General features: G+C 38.9%; 1 protein-coding gene across 5 annotated transcripts; it reads right to left on the bottom strand.

Moving 5' to 3' along the window:
- Positions 1-861: 861 nt before the first annotated feature.
- uckl1b (uridine-cytidine kinase 1-like 1b) lies at positions 862-21,595 on the bottom strand. Of its 5 annotated transcripts, none has more exons than XM_047364845.1 (15): positions 21,481-21,595; positions 14,870-15,063; positions 12,306-12,412; positions 11,252-11,422; positions 10,219-10,290; positions 9,583-9,772; positions 9,393-9,454; positions 8,446-8,462; positions 4,490-4,588; positions 4,278-4,371; positions 3,803-3,865; positions 3,562-3,684; positions 2,876-2,983; positions 2,609-2,765; positions 862-2,210 (listed from the first exon to the last, which is right to left on the bottom strand). In XM_047364845.1, the coding sequence occupies exons 1-15, from the start codon at positions 21,552-21,554 to the stop codon at positions 2,131-2,133; spliced, it is 1,611 nt and encodes a 536-aa protein (XP_047220801.1). In that variant the 5' UTR covers positions 21,555-21,595; the 3' UTR covers positions 862-2,130. The 5 variants fall into 5 exon arrangements, with proteins under 5 accessions (XP_047220801.1, XP_047220793.1, XP_047220810.1 ...); XM_047364837.1 differs by lacking the exon at positions 8,446-8,462 and adding an exon at positions 6,405-6,424; XM_047364854.1 differs by lacking the exons at positions 8,446-8,462; positions 21,481-21,595 and adding exons at positions 6,405-6,424; positions 17,455-17,765.
- Positions 21,596-22,605: the final 1,010 nt, after the last annotated feature.

Genomic DNA, 22,605 nt, shown 5'->3' with positions numbered 1-22,605 from the left:
ATCTAAACATTATTAGTTAAGTTTTCAGTCCAATTTTCCTTTCATTTTCTTATCCATCATTCTATTCTATTCTCTTTATTTTTTTAAATTACCTGTTGTTTGATTTTCTGTATCGTTGTAATGTTTTTCCTTGTGTACAGCACCTTGGTGGCTTGTTGCTGAAAGGTGCTATATAAATAAACTTCACTTGGTTAGAATTGCCACAACTGAACTTTAGGGGCAACATACAAAACGCCATGTATGGAAGAAATCTAATACCACATATCCCTCTGAATGGTGGCAGCACAATTTTCTTAAGCAGGGACATGGTTGACAAAAAGATTTGACATTCTTGAAAAATACATGTTCGAAGCTACACAATACTTAAACTGGGATTTTAGGTTCAACTCCCGACAAGAACACTGCCCCTAAAAATGCACCCAGAGCTCTAATAGAACGGTTTAGAAGTTCAGACTTAAATCCAATGACAGATTTATGTCCATACATGAAAACCGATGTTCGCATACGCTCTCCATCCAGTCTGAATGAAAATCAGTTATTTTGCAAAAAGAACAGGAAAACATTTTAGGCTTGTATATGTGCAAAGCTGAGACTTGCAGCTGTAACTTCAGTAAAGGTGCTTCTACAAATCATTGACATTGGAGGCTGAACACAAATGTAAGCCACACTTTTCAGGTTTGTTAATTTGCAAAATAATTTAAACCCCATGTATGATTTTCCTGTAATTATATTAACACAATTATGCAATTTATGTTGGTTTGACACATCAAATGCCAATAAAATACACTGAAGTGTGTGGTGGTTACATAACAAAATATGAAAAAAGTCGAAGGGCACGAGAAAGCACACAAACACAATCAATTGATTTCAGTACGGAAAGAGTTTACTGTAGAGTAACAGGTTGCAGAATGGAAAAGCAAACATTACATATATTCAACTAACATGATGCAGTGAGTATCACCTTTTTACTGCAACTTTTAAAACTTTTTTAAACCTTATTTTTTCCATTTCTTTTTCAAATAAAACACTGACATTTTAAAAGCATGAATTATAAAAACAACATATATTTATAATATATTATAATGTGTAATGAAATATAGCAGAGGTTCAAACACCCCTGAGGGTGACCCCACAAACTGTGAATATTTTTCCAACAATAATAAGGCTGTAACTTAAACAGACTGATAGTTATTTTTAATACAGCTCCCCATCAAAAGATCCGGCATTATACTTTCATGCTATCACAGGCTTCTTTTCAAAGGACCAATTCCACCGACTGGGTTGAAACTACACGGGAGACTAAAATAAACGCCTAATCAGTGTTTGTTTTATGCAGAGGACCCATTTTCAGGACAACAAAAAGATGCACAACCGTCCTGCTGAGCTGCTTCATCCATAGTATAAACAGATGTAAATGACGGACAACTAGCATTAATATACACCACAAGTATATACTTAAAGCTGTATAATGAACACCGGTTTTCAACATCCTTTTGAGGCTGGTCAGCATCCACGGTGAAGGTTGAACGAGAGAGCTAAAAAGAGCTTAAAAAAAAAAAGACAACACACCCACACATTTTCCGATTGAATGGTCCTTCAGAAAGGCCTCATGGCGATGGAAGCTGAGCAAGACGAGTGTGTGTTACAATTTTACTTTTCTGAAAGTTCCAAGAAAAGAGGCATGTGGTTAAAAAAAGTAAACTTGAAAATTATAAGGTTCTCTTTTTATAACACGTGCAAGTTCACATTCAGTTGTGTCGCACCCAGTTCATGACTTAAGGCATAGATATCCGTCATATTAAAACTGCCTTTTTTCTCATAGATTGTCGCAATTTATGCATTAAAATAAAATATTTGTACTTTATAATAAACTGTACAAATAAAAATACTTTGGATTCATAATAGTAAAGTCCCTCAAATGTGTTCAAAATTGATTTTAAATGCAATAATTTACATTTCATGCTGTACATTTGCAATTTCCCATTTTCCTGTTTTTGGATAATTTTTTTGGTCATTCCTGTTTGATGTTAACGGTTGCATGTAGCGGCCAGAAGAAGTGAGGCAAGGAGCATGTCTTCAGGTTGCTCACCAGAGGCCACAGTTCAGAATCTTAAAATCCTGCAGCAACTGTCAGCCACTGGGCTTGTCTATGTCCTCGTCGCTCCAGTCAGGCGGTACGTCTGTTCCAAAGTATCGATCTCCAAAGTTTCCTGCACAAAAGAAAAGAAAAAAAGATGTTTCAAAAACTGAACAAAATCCCTTTCATGATTATTAGAGATACGCAAAGACTGAAATTGGCCATTTTCCCCTTAATCAGACCAACCAATTTTGATGCACTTTTGAGTTTGTTCAATAACCAATAAAACTTAGATGTGGATAATCTAGATTCAAAACTACTACCTCTATAAAATAACTTGCAGCATTTATTTATTTGATGTCTAAAATTAGAATTGGTCCAAATTGGAATCAGCACCTGAGACCTGAAGGAAAAGGTAGAAACAGTAGAGGACGGATAAATGCATCTCAATGATTAAAGTGAAAATCAAAAACTAAAAATTCAACCTTTTAAATTGTTGTCCAGCACACTTTCCTCCTGAGCATCACTTACCGATGCCGGGAATGATGTGAAAAACATCATTGACCTTCTTGTCCACGGCTGTGGTGATGATTTTAACCTGTGGGAAAGCATAGGCCACTGAATGGACTCCCATTTCAGCCATTAGCAGAGAAACTAACAGGATCTGGTCTTCTTGAACATCATGGTCCTGAAAATATACATCAAACAAAAAAACAAAACAAAAAACTGGGTCAATTGTGAATGCAACTTAATAAATGCAGAAAATGTAGGATTTTTGAAGCATTGAGGCGCTCGCACCAGCAGAACTCTAACAGCCATCATGGCAGCAGCCCCGGTGGACACAGTGCAGTCCATCAGTATCACATAGTCCTCACTGATGTCTTTGGGTAGTCGAAGATAATGAAGCTGAAAATGTACAAAACAGGATGTGTGGTTAATACCAAAAATGTGACATCAGTGACCTGCTGCTATGTTCAGGTTTCTCACACCGTCCCATAAGTCAAAGTCAAACATGTTTCACTATATATATATATATATATATATATATATATATATATATATATATATCCGTTAATAAGAATGCCAAAGTTAAGCTGAAAATATTATGACATGGGTATGTGCTTTTATATCATCATCACATTGGAAACACATAACAAAAATTAAAATCTGACATAAAAATCCAACATATAATTTAGTACAGCTACATAATGACTTTATATCTTTCTTCTTTTTAACTTTTTTTTGAAGCACCTTATTTTTCCTCCACATAGTCATTATTTACAGATACTTCAAATGTTTCTGTTTTCAGGCTGATAAACTGCAATGACAACATTGCAGCGATTACTAATAAAGTATTTTGATTCTGAGCTAAATAAATCATTCCAAAGTTTAAACATTAGCCCATTTGGGACACAGAACGTATGTGTAGAATAGTAATGTGTCTTAAACAGCTCTACCGTTGCTACATTAGTGCAGCCATGTACCTCAGGTTCTCCCGTGTCCTGATTGGTCTGGATGAGGATCTTTCCGATGCGGACGTCTTTGCAGACGGCCCTCAGGGCTGGTTCCATGGTCTCCCCAGCTCGCAGGATAGAAACCCCAGTAATCTTGTCAAGGAAAAAAAAGATTTAAATTAATAGCATTGTTTGAAAAGTGAAAAGTAAATTAATTTAAGTGGCTTTTAAATGCAACTATAGTGCGGAAAGTTAAACGAAGCTCACTCACCCTCTTTCCGTGGAAACTCCTGCCTTCGTAGTCCTCTCCCTGGATGGTCTGCACTACGTGGACCTAAGTTAATGTTTGAGATCATCACAGTACTAACACAGATCTGATCAGAGTGCTGCTTATTGTACTGCAGAAGTGTGGAAAATAAGTTCAGACATGCTTAAGGGCATTAAAAACTCCCATATGTGTTTTTCAAAAGCACACAGCAGCTCAGAATTAAAGTTTGAAAACTTTCCATTGTGGTGAGTTTCTGAGTTTCCATTGTGCTGCAGGTCATCTCAGCCTTCATATCTATTTCTAACACAAGCAGGTTATCTTTCCATTTGTCTTTATCTTTTCACACTGTCCACATTTTAAAGCGATGTACGTGTTAATTTCTCACTTTGTCTTGCGCCGATTGATTGCCATCATGCTTTTTATATCCTACAACACAAGTTTCATGCAGCATAAACTGATTCATTTAAATGTTTTTAACCTGTGAAGGGAGGAAGGAGAGTGCTCGCTCAATCAACAGACGCATCAACCTCTTTGAGTAGAAGATGAACTCATCACGGCTGGTTTCCTTGTTTCTAAACGAGATGTTCAGTGTGAAAAAAAAAGGTTACAAGGTTTATTCTGACAGAAGCAGCTTTACTCTGCAAACTCTTTCACTGTCACAAATTAGGATTTTTTTCTTTCAGCTTTTACCTGATGATAGTGTGCATGCCCCTGACTTGGGGTGTGCTCTCCACAACGCTGAGGGTCTGGGGGAGGGGTTGGGCTTGGTGTGCAGAAGCCAGGGCTGCCCTGTAACCATGGCAACAAATAATAAAGCGGGGGTGGTAGAGGGTGAGCGTGCCAAAAACGGAAAGAAAGATGGACAGAGACTTGAGTGTAAACACAAATAAAGGCGAGTGCAATTAAGACTTGTGCAAAAATTGTGTAGGGTTCACACGAAGGCATGCACACGCTTTCTGTATTTCAATAAAAAAAAATACACACACACTAAGTTACATGCAAAAAAAAAAAAAAAAAAAACACGTTAATCAATGGGATCTTTTTCTGTATTAGTTAAAGCAAATTTGGAAAGAACTGCAATCATATTTCTGGAGAGAATCAAAAATGAAAAGAACAACAGAAAACTGAGCAGAGCACACAGTTTTCGTGGGAAAAAATAACAGCACAGAGACTGTGATAATGGATAAAAGAAATGTCACAAAATCCCTAAAAATACTTGTAAATATAAAATAAATAGAGTCAGGTTAAAGGGAATATATCATCATATTTTAGTACAAGAGGAATACTTCAGGTATGTGAAAATCATCCACAATCAACATTTTCTTTGTTTTTTTAAGTTAATAAGTAACTTCAAGAAGCACTTTTCTGAAATTTAAAGAGCTTTTTAGGTTAGGCCAAGTAAAACAGGACAGCGAGCACTTTTGCTACAAAAAACATCTATGCTGGAGACATGGATGAGCTCTGGGAAAGTAAGCTCTGGTGGGAAAGGTGGATTTCTCCTCACTACTGTTTGTTGCAGGATTATTAAACAACTGGAATCTTGGAATTAGGTCCATGCCACGGCTACTGTGGATAGCTCAATTAGGCAATCCACAGCCAGACAATTAGGGCAACCAGGGTAACTGCCTCTGACCTAAATGAAGGAGAAAAGATTTGACTGCAGATGCCTTTTAAGTATTTGAGTGAGTCAAGAGAGTCTTCAAAATAAAAATGTTCACAGCTACATTCTGCAGTGCAGTTAAACCTGGACTGATTATGTGTAGAAAAGTGAAACTTGCATAATAACAGCATGGCTGACTAATGTTGAATATTCTGGTAATATAGCTGTTTGGCGAAATCGGAGCATCATCTCTGGGCATCAGAGTAACAAAGTTAGCAATAATTGTAGAAGAAACTACAACATCTACCCGAATGCTTCCAGATTAGTTTTGTTTAGAATTTTTGTCACAAGTTGTTGTTGTTGTTGTTATGTATTTAGATAAAATTAGTGCGTACAAAGCCAACAACTGAGTGGTTAAATACCTCTGTATGGTACCAGTCTGTTAGATTTCCATGCTACTGAACTTAAGACGACTTTTCTCAACTCTACCTTCGTTTTTACGATAAATACCCATAGAAATATTCACGCTGAGAACTCAAATTTGAGCTGGAGACTTTGCCATCACTAGTTTTGTCTTAGGTGGAAACAGCGTTACGCATTGATGCCGGACTTCTGTGGTCCAGACAAAACGCCATTACTCTTCAGCAACTCTCAGTTCCTGGCAGACTTTTGCTTTTTTCCTTCAATCTATTTTTTCTCCATTTCAGGTTTAAATATTAACAGCGCATTTGAAAAATGGAGGTTTTAAAATGGATGATATATGCCCTTTAAATAACAACTAATAGACAATGTTTTGCCTTTTTTTTTTAAATTGGTCTATGCTTATCCACTAAGAGACAGTGCTTCTGAAAATCTAAAGGGCTGATCTTGATCTCTAGAGGAGCAGACACACCGTTATAAAAACCCAGAGATGCAGTTGTGTTGACACTACAAAATTTCTACAGCATCAAAAAGTTACAGATTAGCCAAACGAAAGAAAAGGGAAATTATAGCAGATCTGCTCACATATCCCAGCGAAGTTTCCTCTAAGGGAAGATTGTTTTTTTTGACAAGACAACAATTACAAAGAAAGGGACAAAGAAAAGACAAACAGATAAGAGAAGACAAATGAGAAAAGACAAAACATCAGGTGAATGAAAGGATGAAGGATAATCAGACACAGTGTAAAGTGTGACAGCTGAAACTATCTAGAAAGTGTGTCAAATTGTCATTTCAATTGCAAAAACACTAAATAGTGGGTATATTCTACGATACAATGAAGACCTTAAGTTACAGGCCACGCTTTAACAGATCTGCAGATACGGTAGAAAACAGAAGTATCGCCTTTTGGATCAGATTTTGATATCTGCATGTGCATCCACTGTGTGTACGCGTAGGCGGTGCACAAGCGCTGGTGCGGCTGTCACTCTTTCACCATGTAAAACAGTAAAGGTTGGTATTTCAGCTCACAGGCCCCGGCACATCCTGTGTCTAAAGACAGACACCAACCTCACTTCCTTTCTCTGTCTGCCTCATATTCTGTGGCCGACATTCAATGGAAAAACTCGCTGCTTTGTAGTAGGGTATTGGAAACTTTCTCTGTGGCTGAGGTATGTGATAATCAGCAATTGCTGCAGCGAGAGCTTCCTCTCTCTTTCTCTGTTTTCTGTCATAGTGTCTTTTCCTCGGCCTCTGTTGTTGCCACTGAAAGGAGGGGTCAGTTGCTCAGACTCATGGCTGTATTTTTAGACACAGAAGTCAGGAAGAGCGTGAGACGTCATAAAGAGAGGGAAAACCAACACCTTCTCACTGAATACTGGCTGCATCAGACCACATTTAAATGTTTTAAACTACAGTTTTCGTAGATTTGGAACTGGTCCACAGTGATGTGGATTCAGATTTGATAGACTTGCAACAATCACAACCCTTTAAGTTTTCCATCTTTTGTCACATTACAACCACAACCCTCAATGTGTTTTCATTGGATTTTATTGGATGGACCAACAAAAGGTAGAACACTACTGAGATGCAAGAGAGAAATTACATGTTTTCCAAACAAATAAACATAAAAATTGCAGCATGCAGTGTAATCTATACTTTGCAGGACTATATATATACATATATATATATATAGCTTTTATTAAAGCTAAAGCTGTGGGTCTTCTGGGGTTATGACTACAAGCTCTACACATTTGGAGACTGCCTTCTGCCCCAGTCTCAAGGTTTTTGCAGCCTATAAAACCCAAGAAGCATGTAGACCAAAACAATCAATTTGTGTCTCATTTGACCAGAGCCCTTTATCCTAATGTCCCCCACTTGGCATGTGGCGAACTGCAAAGGCAATTTCTCATGGCTTTCTTTCAAAAATGCCTTTCTTCTTTCCCCTTCACCATAAGGGCTGGATTTGTGAAGTGAAAGACTACTAATTAACCTGTCAACGGATTCACCCACCTGCACTGTGGATCTCTGCAGCTCAGCCTGGCTGGTTCTTTGATTAAAGCGCTCCTTGCCCAGCCTGTCACTTTTGGTGGACAGCCATGTCTTGGAAGGTTTACAGTTGCATCCTGCACTTCCCATTTTCAGATGGTGGATTGAACAGTGCTAAATGAGGGGTTCAAATCTTGGGATATTGTTTTAGAACTTAAGCCTACTTCCAACATCTTCTCAACTTTCTCCCTGATCTTTCTGTTGGGCTCCTTGTTATTCCTGATGCAGACTGTTCATTAAAGTTTTCTATCTATTTTGGGGTATCAGAGTAAAGGGGTCAAATGCATGCCACATTTTACAGAAATATTTGTGAAAAAAGTTTCAAAATGTAACTTTCCTCCCGCCTCCCAATGAAAGATATTGAAGCTTGTGGTTCTAACTTGGCCAACTAGATTCCTCATTAATAAAAGACACAACAGCACCGCCTGCTGATGTGTCATGGCAGCCAGCACGACAGGGAGGAAGAAATGTTGGTTTTTGCCAAGTGGTTTTCCTCTCTCTTCCAATAAAAAGCTGGAGCAACTGGTGAATTAGAAAGATGTCAGAGAGAGAAAGACAGACAGGATAAAGGCCACTCTACCTGACGCTGAGCTCGCGCTGTGAGCAATGGAGGGTGAGGAGGGGGGAGAGAGAGTGAGAGAGCAATCCATCAGCGGCATGTGTGATACTGTGTTTGTGATGGGGAGGACCAAAAAAGCAAACTACACCACGGCAAAAAGTGCGCCCCACAAACAAAACTGGTGATTAGTGCAGTTGTACTGGAAAACCAAACCATTTTCAGCTCATTATCAGTCAGATATGTTCCCTCATATCAACAAACATATCATAAGTAGGATCACATGTCGAAAAATATTGACCATTCCTAAAACGAGCTTCCAGGGGCTTATGCCTCTAGTGACATCACAAAAGGCAGCTCATTTGTTATTTTAACTTTATCCATTTCTAATGTTGTTTTTTTCCCTCTCATTCTCCCCCTTTTAATGAAATTCCCCCAGAAGGAAACTCTGACAACAATAAAAAACATGGAAGCAGTTTGTAATGAGTACCAAGGCGGACCAAGGCAAAAAAAAACAACCTCAAATGCTTCGTAATCTCTGTTAAAATCTATCAAGTTGCCCATCCACCACAGTGTTTACTAAACTAGCTGATCAGCTTTTTTCTGCCTCTCATGATGTTATCAACCAGAATGCACACAGAGCAGAATTAGTAGTTTTTCTTTTAGGTGCACTTTTAAAAAAAAATGTAAATTGTGAAATTCTGCAGTGGAACGACAAAGAGACTAACCCAAATACATTCAACTCTCACTAAAACCCTGGCAGTTCAATCATCATCCACTAGGGGGAGTGATGACACTTGCATGCTAATCATAAAAGGGTGTAAAGTAAAAACAACCCTACTGATTGAAACCTGCAGCACTGTAAAAAAAACCCAACATGAACAAGGAAGAACGAAGGGAAGAGGGGCTCTACTAAAATCTTTTTAACATATTTAATTGTCAGGTTTTTATTTTTGAGTAGGACCTCTTACCTCCTCCAGCTGACTGTGAACATGCTGCACAATCAGGTCAATGGCTACCATGTTGCCACCACCTGACAGGATGACAAAAATCTGTGTAATTACAGGGCTTATTTATCTGTTATACAATTGGTTTATCCTTAAACTTTAGCTGACTATGTAATTCTGAACTAGTCTGTGCAATCTGCTTGGGATCACTCACCACGTGGCACCACCAGATCAGCCAGGCGCATGGTGGGCTCAATGTACTGCTCAAAAGCGGGCTTCACAAACTTGTTGTACTGTTTGATGACGCCCTCAATATCTCGGCCTCTTTCCGTGATGTCTCTCCTCAGTCGGCGCACCAAACGGATATCAGAGTCGGTATCCACAAAGATCTTCATGTCGAGCAACTAAAGGGGAACAAACCTTAGTTAGAAAATGTTTGGTTAAATTTAAAGCTTTACGCCAAACAGTTCAAACTACTATAAAACAACAAAGTAAAGAGGACAGAATTTAAATACCTGCATCAATGTAAAACAGATAAACAAATATACATTTATTAAATGAGTGACATTTAACAGTTAAAAACTCTTTTGTGAGCAAAGTAGATTACAGAGACTGAATCCAATTTATCTCTTGCATTTCTCTTCTCCTTTATATCAGCCCACGTGTGCATTTATATGAGGTTAATGCATTAGTTTACTTTGCAAAGAGAGAAAATAAATATGCATGTGTAATTAAAAGACTTGTCTGGCTTTTTTGTTGCACATTCAATAACTAAAAAAACAGTAAGATATGAAGAAATATACTAAAGCTGGTATCTTCAATGCTTTGCAGATCAGTATTTATATGGTACCTGCAGGAGGGCTTTATCTGCGAACGACATGATTCCCTCAAAGATGATGACACTGGCTCCATAAACAGTTTTCTGTGGGAAACAAGACATAACATTCAGGTTACCCCCATACAAAGTGAGATAATGACAGATTATTGACGTAATACCTCCCTCAGTAGATCTTAATGAAGGCTGATAAAAATATCACAGTGCCAAGTTTTCCTGCCCCTTTAACTTTTTCATATTTTTTCATGTTACAGCCATAAATGTCCATGTTTTGGGGGATATTATGTAATGGGCCAACACAAAGTAGCACAAAATGTTAAAGTGAAAGGAAACATATATGATTTTAATCCATTCATCCCGTTAGTTGCAGTGGCGGTTGGTGCCTAGCTCTAGCAGTCATGAGGAAAGAGGCAGAGAACAACCTGGGCAGGTTGCCAGCCCATCACAGAGCAACACAAGGAGACACAGGACAAAAATGCAAGCGCGCACTCAAAAAAAAGTTAGTTCTAAAAGGTGTCGTGTATTTATGTTCAGCCACCCTGAGTCAAAACTCTTCCAGGTTTTCTTCCAGGAGTTTCCTGCATTTAGTTTCTTCCCTATTACCAGCATGATGCTGCCACCACCATGTTTGACTGGCATGGTGCATTCAGGGCAATGTGCCATTTTGTTAGATATTGTCCAATAAGACATTGTTTCCGTCACACGTGCATGAAGGCCAAAAAAGTAAAACTGTGGTCTCCGATCAGATCAGAGTGTTTTCTTTTTACTGTGCTCCTCTTTAGTCTTGTGGCAAACTGCATACAGGACTTTTCATGGCTTTGTTCTTGCTGGTCTTCCAAAAGGTCCAAATTAGTCAAGGGAATACAAATACATGAATCCATTTTGAGGTTTTCATTTGTAAATAAAATCTGAAAACTGCAGAATTATGCACCACTTTGTGTTGGTTAATCACATAAAAGCCTATTACAATAGTTTGTGGTTGTAATGTGACAAAAAGTGAGAATGCCAATTGAATGCGACACGTCGGGCTGTGAACATTCATCCTTACCCACTCCTTCTGTCTCCCATGGGTTGTGAAGTCATAGACGGGGATTTTCACGCTTTTGCCCTGTTTGAGTTTGCGCATGGTGTGCCTCAGCAAATCAAAGTCGAAGGCGTCAGGGTGGTCGAAGTTATAATCATTCCTGGCTGCCAGCATCTGCTCCTCAGGGGACAGGACCTGAGGATAGCCACGTCGTTTCATTACAGTGTAATTTCCACTGTAAAGCTAAAATGTCTGTGTTCTTCTTATGCAAGAAAGCAAATAAACCTTTTATATAAAACCAAAAACATAAATGCAATGCATTATTACCAATATGCACAGTCAAATATTGCCACACTTGTGTGAAAACACTGATCCCTGTTGAGGAGCAGTTGAAGTTAGGAACCTAAATTTAGTAGAACATCATGTGCCACTGTGACGTCTGTACCAGGTGCTGTCTGTCTCTGTGTGTGTGTGTGTGTGTGTGCCCATAGGCTGGTTGTGCTTTGAAAAGCCCAGACCTGCTATTGAGCAGTTTTTGAACACCAACGCCTCCTTCTTAAGTGAGCTGATTACACACTTAATATGATAAACTCATGTTCCACGCTCTGTGTGTGCTGTAAGCTACTCCAACAGGAAAAATGGAGTTGTTAATGTAAAAAGAAATCCCAGTTAAGGAAGCAAGAAAAACAGACTAAAGGCTTTAGCAGCGCCAGTCCTTGGTCGGGTATGACCCCCTTCAGAAAAGGATTACGCAACCAGAGTGGGTGAACTTGGGGCGGGGCCAAAAATGCTGTCTTGTCTTTGACTGTACTCCGGTACTGTTTTTGCTTTTAACACAAGTCTGGTATCTCTCTGGGATTTAAACTTTCTTTTTCTTTCCACCAGATTTCTGTCCTTCAGGCCAGTAGGGGGATTTAAGGAGGAGGGGTGGCTGATATGGGTAGCATAATGTTATGGTTTTATTTTCCAGAATCCAAACACACTTAAACTGATGTGAAATTAACAAAAAGCCTAAATTTCGCAATAGACATACACACACCATCAGTACATGCCAGACATGATGCATCATCTTCTGTACCTTATAGAAAGAGTCAATTGAGAGTAGTACAACCCATGGAACATCTAAAGCTTCAATGATTTTCCTGGCGACTGTGGTCTTTCCTGAAGCGCTGCCTCCACACAGACCTGTTACAGTAAATTGAAAAAAAGAAGTTACAATAACTCTGAAACATAATATCTTAATATGGTAAAAAAAGAATAAAAAATTAACAAGGGCTGTACAAAATATCAAAAACCTATCATCACAACATCCAATATTGATGTTACAAAATACTGTTTGGAATGCGGCTTTCGTCTCACTGCAGCAGATACACCCAAACTGACACAGATCATAGAGCTGAAAACACCTAAAGGTCACGGAGAGAGGTGCAATTGTTGCAATGACAGATAAACAAACAGAAGGGTGAAAAAAATGTGGATTTATCACAATATTTAACAAAACATTTTACTACTGCATTATTTTCTAATATTATGCTGCTTTATTTTGAAGTATTTTGACCTTTATTGTAATTACATTGAGAAAGTTATTACTAGACACCTCTGAGTGTCCCATGAACATTACCATGTCTAGACAAGTAATACAAAAGTAAACTGACTAAAACTGCAAAGCTTCAGTGGGCAAAAAAAAGAGCAAAGTTTTGTCTGCCACATTAGCAAGTAAGCGAACCAGTTTTATGTGCGTCAGTATTATTTTTAAACATACAAAAATAAACAGCATTGCAATATTAATTCCCCTCATAAGCATGAACAAACTGTATATTATCTGCCAGTATAATGTTCTCAAATTATTTTAGGCATGATTTAACACTCAGTTAAAATGTCCAAATCTTGCTGTCATTCAGAGTGTGCGTGTAATCCAAACATTCAGTCGCACCTCTCAGGTTGTGAAGCATCGAGGCAGCAATGCGTAGGAGTTTGTCTCACTTCCTGACTTACTTTCACTGACATCCAGCTCTTTCTTGTGTGAGTTTTCTCACGCCATAGTAAACAATTTGGGTCAGAACACTATGAAAAAAGGCTCTGTTTGTATGTTCTGTTGGTGCTTACATGAGCTGCATTTTATGCAACAGTGAGAAGAGAACCAACTGTCAGAAAATAAAGCTTTCACTCACACAAACCCTGTTTATTTGAGTATTTCTTGATATTCTTTTACACAAAAGGATAATTTTTATTTTTATCTTGATGGTGATGACTGACTTACATACAAATTGAGAATTTTTTTTTTTCTTTTCAGTTATCCCAGACAGTCGTGGCAGTGAATGAGCAAAACCAAAACCAGAAAAGTAAACCAGTGATTGCTAATATCTGTAAAATACAAGTCTTCAGCTCATCAGTATTACTACTCTGGAACTAATCAAATCTAATCCAAAATGGGAAAGAAATACATTTTTAATTAGATCTATAAGTAGGACGGCTTTGCAAAATGGGTAAGTGCAAGTTCAGTGAGTTAAATATGACAGTTTTTTAGACCTTTTTAAGATTAAAACTGAAGAACCTCTACGAATAACAAAGATTAACTTCTGTTAAACAAATACATGGTCTCGGCCCGCTTCCAAACAGACTCTGGTGAAGTTTGCTTATGATCTGAATATGAACCAGCCCCGATCTGGTCCAATTACAGAAAACATACTTCTCCTTGGACTTAACAAGCCACCATAGTTGGCAGCAAAGGTGTAAATTGTACTGAAATCATACCTGATCAGCTGTATGTTGCCTAGCAACACTGCTACTGGCATGTTGTGGGTCACGAGATGCAGAGCATGTCGTCTCCTTCGGCTTGTAGCACGCATTCGCTGACGGAGTTGCAAAATTATAAAGACAACATCGCAATATCTGTGTTGAATGAGCTGTTCTTGACCCTCCCAGTGATTTTACAGCTGTAATAACGGCACAAATATACAGAACAGAGATGCTATGGGTCTGTGCTCTGTCTCGCCCCTGTCATTTCTGTCCAGTGTGAACCATGATCGTCACCCGTGTTGCTTTGTTTACAAATAATAGTATACTTGCAAAAAATACGATGTAAAGGCAAACCGCACCAAACAAAAATAAATAAATTCCACTTGTGGTTTGGACCAAATAAGCGGACCAAAGGACATTCCTGGTGTGAATACACCCTTTAACTCCTCTCGGCAGTATACAAGACGCATCACAATACTCATCCATCACAGATTTAGAAAACTTTAGAAATGCCTGTTTTCAAGCCAAATCTCATTAGATATATCCTTTTCCATGACGAAGCAGCTAGTAATTAAAAACACAACCAGGATGTTTTGATCTTCTTGCCTACAGAAGTCGGTGAAAACACCCAAAGCACCTCAGCCAGAACCACAACACGATGAATGAATGCATGCTGCTAATGGAGCACTTCAAATACATACATAGACAAAAAAAGCAGTTCTGAATGAATCAAAGCACAAAAACAGAGATGTCACTAAAGGTAACTTCAGACATATCGTGTCAAATCTACAGAATTAAGGTTTTTTAAGACTTACTTTTCAAACACTTAGACCCTGCAGAATGTTATTTCTCTCAAGTGTTGTAAAATTTGGACACAAACAACATGTTTTCTCAGTTTCCTACCGATGACAAAGGCCTCTTTGGACTGTGCTCCGTGTTCGTTGTACCAGGGTGGGCGGCCAGCTGTGTAGATGGTTCGTTTGGAGGTACGCAGCAGCGGAGGCTCCGATTTACACTGGCTGGTGGTCCGCTTCCTGGGAGAAAGGCCCATGCTGGCAGAGGGAAGCAGTCGGTCCAGCGATCCATCACCGCCTCCACTTAAAATAAGCAAACACACAACAGATGACAGCATCAGTGTTTGGAGCAAACATAAAAAACTTCTTGTGAATTTGTTCGTTTTTAAATGTCTGTTGTTGTATAAAGAATATATAAAGTATATATATGAAATAATGAGGACAAGGTATTTTCTGCCATTTTTTTAGAATCTGAACCAAAAGACCATATTTACTTATTATATTTTGGGGTTTTTTTTGCTTTACACATGAGACTATAAGAGAAACCATCGTGGAATAAAAAACACATGACGTAAATAAAAGTGGCCCAGTTGACTGACAGTAAACAAGACTGTACCAGCGATGAACTACTGTACCCTCTTGGGTTAATGTTTATTTTTTTTCTTCAATCTTCAGCAAGTGAACTTCGTACCTAGTTGTAGAAAAGGCACCAGGTAAAAGGGATGATTTACAGCTGATTTGGGATAAAAGTTGAAGACATAAAGAAGTTCATAAATGACTCTAGGTTCTGAAGATAAAGGTCAAGCTTTCTCATCGTTATAACCCCACCAGAGAAACTTCGGCTTGTGTTTTATTACAACCTTAAAACCAGATTTCGAATAAGTGCATGGCAAGACAGGGAAACATCTGCGCACAGCTGGACACCAAACTGTGCATAACTCAAGGGTCCTAACACTTGGTGAAACGGAGGCTGTGTGTCGTCTTATCTCACACTGATCAGAGGTGACAACTGTCCTGGAAGGGAAACCTGTTAGAAGCGGCATACGACTTGAGACTAGAGTGGAGGTGATTTGATTCTCTGCAGCACTGCCAGCAGGTTCCTGAATGTGAAGAAGATAATGAAGGTGGGTTATACCACCAGCGCTTCTACCACTCTGATATTGGGGATCTTCTGAATTAGTATTTTCCATTCAGGACTGGCAGCAAAGTTATATAAAACTAAAACCCAGATCATTCATTGACAGCAACAGAGGCGAAAATCAGCTACATCCCCCTGCAGTGACCATCTGCTGGGCCATGCAACCAGTTGTCCCACTGAACAAAATGAATCATCTCAGTAACAAAGACAGTAAACAAATGACAACAAGCTGATTCAAATCAGGCATGAGGTTCTCACAGGAGAGAGGCAAAGGGTGAATTTGCATAAACTACTCAAACCAAACACAGTGGATGGTCGTGTCTTTTACAGAGAAGTAGTACTGATTACCTCAGGTTTTCTGTGACTCATTACCAAAATACTGTTTTTACAGAGATTGATACTTTGGAAGTGCCAAGGTGGTAACGCAGCAGCTTCATACGATGAACAAAAGGTTAATCTCGAAGAGAAATTAAAGGTTTAATGGTAGTGGTGATTCAGGTTTCATCGAACAGAACTCCTCCTCTAAGGGTTAACTTTCTCTGCTGCACAGCTCCTACACAGGTCAACTTCATCATGCTTTTGGAAAAACAAACATTATAGTGTAAAATCTAACAGAATATTGCTTAATAATCAAGCCCTAGAAGAACACAAATCAGTTAGTCAAACTCCTGACTCTTAATTGTAAATGTCTTTTTTGCAAACATTAATTCTGAGCAAGAAATCTAACCGGCGCCCAGTTTTTAGCAACACTTACTGTAGTATTGCAGACATCCACACCTCTCCCAGACAGGACTGTAAAAAGCCAGAGGCCATAACTATGGATGCCAGACTCTAATAGAGGAATTCCTAGATGTTCACCAACATCCAGTCAACTCTCAGCCTCTAAAATCTTCACGCTGCTCATGTACCTCCTCAGGTGGAGTCTCGAGGGGGTTGCGCAGCAAACAAGAAACAAGCAAAGATTTATCTCATCTTATCAGTCAACTGGGTGAAGCCAGGGAGTGGAGTCCGACAACACAAAGGGCTATGTATAAGACGCGGCTGGCACAAACTGGGTTATCTGTTAAAGCCAAACCAGGGAGCCATAAGAGATTATCCCGGCTGACTGTGCTGAATCATGCTCTTGTTCTTTGCTCCTAAATGTTAAGTGCAAACCATGAATGCAACTTTGACAGGAGAAAAAAAAAGGCAGACAAAAGGTCAGATTGTAGGTAAACAAGAAAACCCTTTGCAGTACACACGTGAAAAAAACTACGCTTAAAAGATTAAAAAATGTTCTTTTAAATATCCATAGAAATGAAAAACAAACTGACATATAATCGTTGCAAAACGAGCCAAACATCATTAGTTGCTTTGTAAAACAATGCAGTCGAATGATTCCAGAGACTTTCTCAGTATAAAAACAATATTCAATTGAGTTAAAGTTTCTCAGGGCTGAACACCAAAGACAGCACAAGACTGAACCTGTTCCCACTTTCGCGGAACAAAAAGAGCACCTTTAGAACCAGAAAATAAGATGGCAACATTGAAAATATAAAAATAAATGAGACACTTACCTGCCATCAGATCTTAGAGCCCAACAGCCAGATATTCTAGCTCCTTCGTAAGCTGGTATAGTGTTCATGACAGGAGAAAATGTTTCGGATTTGCTTGTGTTTTAGTTCAACGCTACAGACAACAAGTCATTATTTTTAATACATCGGTGTACAATAAGACATTTAACCACCACGCCCTTGTTGCAAAACACCCAGATACTAAGGGGTTGTAGATATGAGGTGATATTAACTTGGGTGAGAAACAAAACTTAAAACAACTGTTTAGCTTTCTGATTCTCCCCTTCTTTGAACAGAGGAGTCCACAGCTTGGTTGTTGGAAAATTGGAAAAAACGTCAGTGTGAAACTGCAACACAGCTTTTTCCTCCTCTTTCCCTGCTCCTCCCCTTTGGCTGTCCAGCCAGCAAATCTAAGAGGATCGCCTACCCCTTTCCAGATTATGTTCATTAGTGTGTATTAATAGCATCAGGTTAGAGCCATACCTCCCTACTAATGGCACAAACACACACGCCTCACAAACAGTTTGTACAGTCGGTATAGCAAAATGTGGCTGGAGGTCCCCCCTCCAGCCACACTGTCCCCAGTGGGGCTGGAAGAGAGCGACAAACACAAAGAAAGAAACTTTTCAGGAAGGAGAAAACAAACAGTTGGCTGTTATTGTCATCTAATGTTGACGATACTGACTGAATCCAAAGAGGAGAAGCTGAGTTGAAAAGGTAACAAGGGTGGGGAGGACGCAATGTGCTTGTACCCTGCAGAGACCCACTATGTCTCTGCCTTACACTGAGACTGGAGATGTTAGCACCACTGCGCTGCACGCACGCACACACACACACACACACACACACACACACACACACACACACACACACACACACACACACACACACAGAGCTGTGCCTCCTCCCAGGCTTCACTCCCACTGAGGACGGAGCGAATAAACAACATGATGAAACCCAACACTCCTGCTCAATCAGCTGAAAGTCTGAAGAACGGCCATCAGCAATATGCATATCCGACCCTTACACTGCTCCTGAGACACAACATGCACGGACAAGCAAAGCAAATATTAACTATTTATTATTATTTATTAATTTCCCAAATCTATGCAGTTACAAACAAAACAAAATTACAGACGCAAACAGATTTTCTTTGAACCAACATTTCAAACCTCTACAAATATTGTGAGCTTGGACAACACACAGCCAGCCTGTGTTTTTGCTCCTCAACCAAACCACAAGGGAATTCCTCTGATCATAACCGCAGTTTTGGAGCTGTGGTTGTAGCTTTAAAGTGCAGGCTGAAGACAGCTGCAGCACAAGAAAGCCACGCTGAAACAAGAAGCTCCAATTAGTTGCTATGCCAAACATTCAATTCGCTCTCTATGGCTACGCAGACGCAAGGCAAGGTCTAACACAGCAGAGGCAGAATGGGAGAAATTATGAATGTATTGAAGGCAGGGTCTGATGTAATTTCTCATGACACGGATAGAGTTTGATGGCTTTATGATGAAAGAAAGGAAATGCATTCTGTGGCTACTCTATTTAGGTATGAGTTAGGCACATCTTTAGAAAGCAAGGAAGAGTTGTTTAACCTGCAAAACGAGGTCTTCAATAAAATACCAACATAATAAAAACTCATCTAAAAGAAATCACTGCTAGTTACGATTTAGTAAGAAAACTAAACAAAAATGTTTTACATATAATTGTTTTCTTATTAGTTATTATTTGGTTCCACTAAGTGAATCAATTCAATATCCAAACGGCTGTTCCTACAGTGCCTTGTAAAAGTATTAATACTCCTAGAATTTTTCTACATATAGCCTCAAACTCTGAGGTGTTTTATTTGTATTACTGTGATATACCAACATAAAGTAGTGCGAAACTGTGAAATACAATGTAGAGAATACGTTGGTTTCAGTATTTTCTTTTAGAAATAAAAACATTAAACGTGCAGTGTGCATATATATTTGGCCCCCTTAAGTCAATACCAACTATTACTTCCACTTAGAGCTGAAAGTATTTTAGGAATATGTTTCAGCTTTGTGTATCTAGAGACTGAGATTTGTGTCTATTCTTTTTTCCTAAAGCAGCTAAAGCTCAATCAGATTCTGTCTCGTCTCAGTGTCAAGTTTAAGGTTTTGTTTCAGTTTTGCCCTGGATTTAGCTCCATTCATCATCCCTACTGGAGAAATATGATGCTACCACCATGTTTGTTTACAGTGGGCATGGTGTGTTCAGCCTTATGTGCAATGTTCTCTAACAAACCTCTGAGGCCTTTAAAGACTGGCTGTAGTGCTCACTAGATGGAATTATGTATTATTTACAAATTAGGTGACTTCTGAAGGGAGTTGATTGCGCTGGATATAATTTAGGGGTATCAGAGTGAAATGGGGCTGAATGCAGATGCACACCACTTAGTTTAAAAAGTCTGGCACACAAGTATGTGCTGCTTTGCACTAGTCTAATGTGAGACTTCCCAATAACACACATTACATTGGTATTAATACTATGGCAAGGCCATGTGAAATGTTATTATGATATTTTGTGGTATTTATTGCGATAATAAATACATAAAAGCGATGATTAAAAAGTATTACCAACTTCTTCAGATTTTTTTTCAACCACACAAACAATATGTGGTTAAGCAATATACACCTTTTGGAATGGGCTTCACTAAACTGCACACAGTAACTGTTTAATCATATTTTTGAATTTATTGCTATTTATTGATTCTCAAATGGAACCAACAGTGGAGAAAAGAGAAAAAATAACAATCCCTGTCCATTTTGGGAAACATTAAATAGAATTTAGCATTGAGGTGCTAAATAAAAAAATGTTTATCATGGTAAGAAATTTTTCACAATAACAATAAAACAAATGTCATCAGTCAGTCATTTTCTACTGCTTATTCCATAGTGGGTCACAGGGGAGCTGGTGCTTATCTCCAGCAATCTATGGGCGAGAGGCAGGGCACACCTTGGACAGGTTGCCAGTCCATCACAGGGCACAGGAAGAACATGCAAACTCCATGCAGAAAGACCCCCGGCCAGGAATCGAACCCAAGACCTTTTTACTGCGAGGCGACAGTGCTACCAACTGCACCACCGTTTGTCCTTAGAAGTAGTTGGAAGTTATCAATATATCAAACAATTGCCTAAATGGATTATTTCACACTCTGAACACACCAGATTAAACAAAAATTTAAAAAAATTTAAAAATGTGATCAACCCCTTTTTTATTTTGGTACAGCCAGTTTTATGCACTAAATAAGCACAATGTTCTGTTTAAAAATTTCAGGAAGTTTTATTTGTCAACTGTACAAAGTAAATAAGTCATTCCCATGTTAGATGCTCTCTTTGATATGTGTGGTTGTGAGGCAAGTGAACAAGGACATACATCACTAGTGCAGCAGACTGATGCTGTAACGCCCTCCTGTGGTGCAGGATGGTAACAACATTCACGACGGTGTGATGCAGAGATAACTTCTACATATGACCACATATGTTAAATTACACTATTAGTCACCAACATTTTCATTTCTTCTATTCTGTAGCCCTGAATACAAGGTAAATGGAACATATTTGTCCGGAATATTAAAATGACTTATTTGCATCGCCATACAAAACCTATATCGAAGAGAAAGGACTGTAGCTGTCAATGCCTTACCGTAGTTAGTCTATTAATTTGCGCCACCCGCAAGTTTCAGAGCATGTCTTGGCTAGTATTGTTAGCCTACCGCCTGTATAAAAATACAAATTTATATCAAGAATCCCCCTATTGTAAAATGGGACACGAGTGGGTATTGCAACGGATTGCTAAATGTGGGTTTATGTGATATTTTTAATTAACTAACAATTACATAGTATTTGGCAGCTAGGGTAAGTCAGTTTAATGGGAGGCACAGTGAGTGGTCACGTATCCGTCAAAATGCTTAAATATGGCTGAAATAAAATAATTATACAGTATAAAGATTAAAAGTAATCCGAAGATTGACACGGCCAAAGCACCACCCTGAGAGCGGAGTACCTGTAGGAAACAGAGCAAGTTGTCTCCTCGTTGTCCATCTCAGCGAGCTTTTCCTCCACGCTAACGGCAGACATTGCTTTTCTCTGTATTGACAATCAGGTGTTCGTTAAGCGCTAAGGCATCATGGGACATGTAGGCGTTTCGTTGTTCATCGTTCGAACGCAGTACAACGTCGGCTCTCTGAAAGACTTCAAGCCCTACAATGCAACAGATTTTTTTTTTTTTTTCTGTTTTACAGTAAAAAGCATGTCAGCTATGATTTCATACAGGGCCTTTTCCCAAAAGCTTGGTGATGTTGAACAGACCACAGCAGATCCTGAAACTAACTTAATGGTTACTTTATTAACATATTTTACTTTGACATTTATATTTTGAGAGTAATATATTTAAGTTGATGATGAATCCTACTGCAGCCGTATGTATAGACACAATTTTAGAACAATAATTCTTAAACATTTCATGCTGGAAAAGCACAGTAACCCACATGCCCACTGACACTCTTAGCAAAAGTCAACAAAGCTGTCATGATGTGTCCTAATTGTGGAATTTAATGTATTTAAGAAAACAGTTGAAGTGATTCATGCATTTGATCAGGTTGCCTTCTGGGTGCCTCACGTCGGAGGATCTCCTGGCATGTCAGACTGGGAGGAGACCCATTGGGCAGACCCATTCGATCTTGATTCTCGCCAGGGAAAGTATGAGGAATTACACATGTGGACAAAATTGTTGGTACCCCTCGGTTAATGAAAGAAAAACCCACAATGGTCACAGAAATAACTTGAATCTGACAAAGGTAATAATGAACAAAAATTCTATGAAAATGAACAAATGAAAGTCGGACATTGCTTTTCAAACATGCTTCAACAGAATTATTTAAAAAAAATAAACTCATGAAACAGGGCTGGACAAAAATTGTGGTAACCTTAACTTAATCTTTAATTGCACAACCTTTTGAGGCAATCACTGCAATCAAACAATTCCTATAACTGTCAATGAGACTTCTGCACCTCTCAGCAGGTATTTTGACCCACTCCTCATGAGCAAAAGTCTCCAGTTGTCTCAGGTTTGAAGGGTGCCTTTTTCAGACAGCATGTTTCAGCTCCTTCCAAAATGCTCAATAGGATT

This window comes from Girardinichthys multiradiatus, chromosome 1 (assembly GCF_021462225.1).
Source record: "Girardinichthys multiradiatus isolate DD_20200921_A chromosome 1, DD_fGirMul_XY1, whole genome shotgun sequence".
Lineage (NCBI taxonomy): Eukaryota > Metazoa > Chordata > Actinopteri > Cyprinodontiformes > Goodeidae > Girardinichthys > Girardinichthys multiradiatus.
The sequence above is the reverse complement of the archived record's forward strand: the minus strand, read 5'-3'. Positions and strand labels throughout refer to the sequence as shown.